This window comes from Centruroides sculpturatus, unplaced genomic scaffold (assembly GCF_000671375.1).
Source record: "Centruroides sculpturatus isolate CEXI.00-Female unplaced genomic scaffold, Cexi_2.0 scaffold197, whole genome shotgun sequence".
NCBI lineage: Eukaryota > Metazoa > Arthropoda > Arachnida > Scorpiones > Buthidae > Centruroides > Centruroides sculpturatus.
The window spans coordinates 309171-310845 of NW_019384591.1; the positions used below are offsets into that span (position 1 = coordinate 309171).

Here is a 1675-nt window from a genome sequence, read left to right on the forward strand (position 1 = left end):
CAACCGATAACTTCCGAACTATTCTCCTGGCCGAAACCTGCTACCCCGTGGCAGCGTATCCACATCGACTACGCAGGGCCTTACCAGAGCCAAAATTTTCTAGTCGTTGTGGATGCCTATTCGAAGTATCCGGAAATTATAAGCATGGAAAAGACTACGTCCCTCGCAACGATCAGCGTGCTACAGAAACTCCTCATTCGTCACGGACTGCCAGAAGTTCTCGTCAGTGATAACGGTACGCAGTTCACCTCGTACGAATTTAAAAGATTCTGTGACCAACATGGAATTAAACACATCTTTTCGCCGCCCTATCATCCTCAATCCAACGGACAGGCGGAACGATTCGTAGACACGCTGAAGCGAGCTCTCCTTAAATTAAAAGGGGAGGGAAATATACAACGGGCTTTGGACATATTTCTGGAGACTTATAGGGTAACTCCAAACTCGGCTCTACCGGACAGCAAATCCCCAGCCGAACTCTTCTTCGGACGGAAGATCCGAACATCACTCGATCTATTATTGCCGCCAAAATATCCAACAGAGCGCGATATCAAAATGGAGAGGCAGTTTAACCGGAAACAGGGAGCCCGAGAGCGAAAATTCACTACTAAAGAGCTCGTCTACGCACGACACCGACGCTCTCAAAATTGGCAGCCGGGAACAATTAAATGCAAAACCGGAAACACCGTATACGAGGTGGAAATGGCCGACGGATCAACTCGGCGATTTCACTCCAATCAGCTATTACGGAGACAATCTTCTCGACCTCAGCCCGAGGATGACCCCCTCGCCGTCATAGCAGAAGCCTTCTCCATCCCTCTACGTCCCGCTCCGACTCCAGACTCAACACATCCGGTTGAAAGACCAGCCCAGCAGGACGATGAGTCCCCGCCGTTCGAGAGACCATGCACCGTCGAAGAAACGCCGCCCGAGAGATCAACACCACAGCCTCCACGTCGGTCAGCCCGTACTCGAGTTCCGATGGGACGGCTTCAGATAATCCCTTATCGAAAAAACTATTACGCGGCATAAACCGCCAATTCGGACAGTTGTTTTTTTCTCTTTCTTAAAAGGGGAGGTGTTGGGTCAGGTGTTTACCACGTGTTGGATCAGGTGTTTACCACATGTGAACACCTAACGATCGGGGTTCAATCTGGAACCCGGAACCCATAAAGTGATGTTTACGTGTGAGTGCAACATTCGGGGTTGTTGTCTTTTTGTTCGGGTCAGCCAGATGAGTAGGACGTAACCGGTGTTCTGTCCGACCGATATAACCGTTTCTTTGCTACATAAAAATACTACGTTCTAGAGGCATTCTCCCTTAAGAACTTAACAGTGGCTAAGAACCCAACACTGTACTTCAATGATCACGTGATTTACATTTTCATTTAATTCGAGTGACGTCATTAGTTTCGATTTCAATTTACTCTGGTGTCAAATTTCCTTTGTTTCTAGCGCTATGGTTACTAGTTTAATTATATAACTCAAAACTGACATTTACCTTGTTTAAAATATCAAATCCCGTTAAAATACTTATGAACTTCCAGATATCGAATGCTACATTATTGAATTGTTATAGAGAGGAAAATGGCAATATTTTAGTTTTGATAATTTTAGTGAATTAGCTAATGTAATATTTCGAGTAATTGCGATAACCGAATGATTAATTACTTTT

At 45.4% G+C, this 1675-nt stretch overlaps 1 protein-coding gene across 1 annotated transcript; it reads left to right on the top strand.

Moving 5' to 3' along the window:
- On the top strand, positions 1–1137 carry LOC111624764 (uncharacterized protein K02A2.6-like; the record flags this gene model as incomplete). Its single annotated transcript, XM_023367702.1, has 1 exon — positions 1–1137. A coding segment is annotated over one exon (1032 nt), but the record flags the coding sequence as incomplete, so codon positions are not given.
- Between the last annotated feature and the right edge of the window lie 538 nt (positions 1138–1675).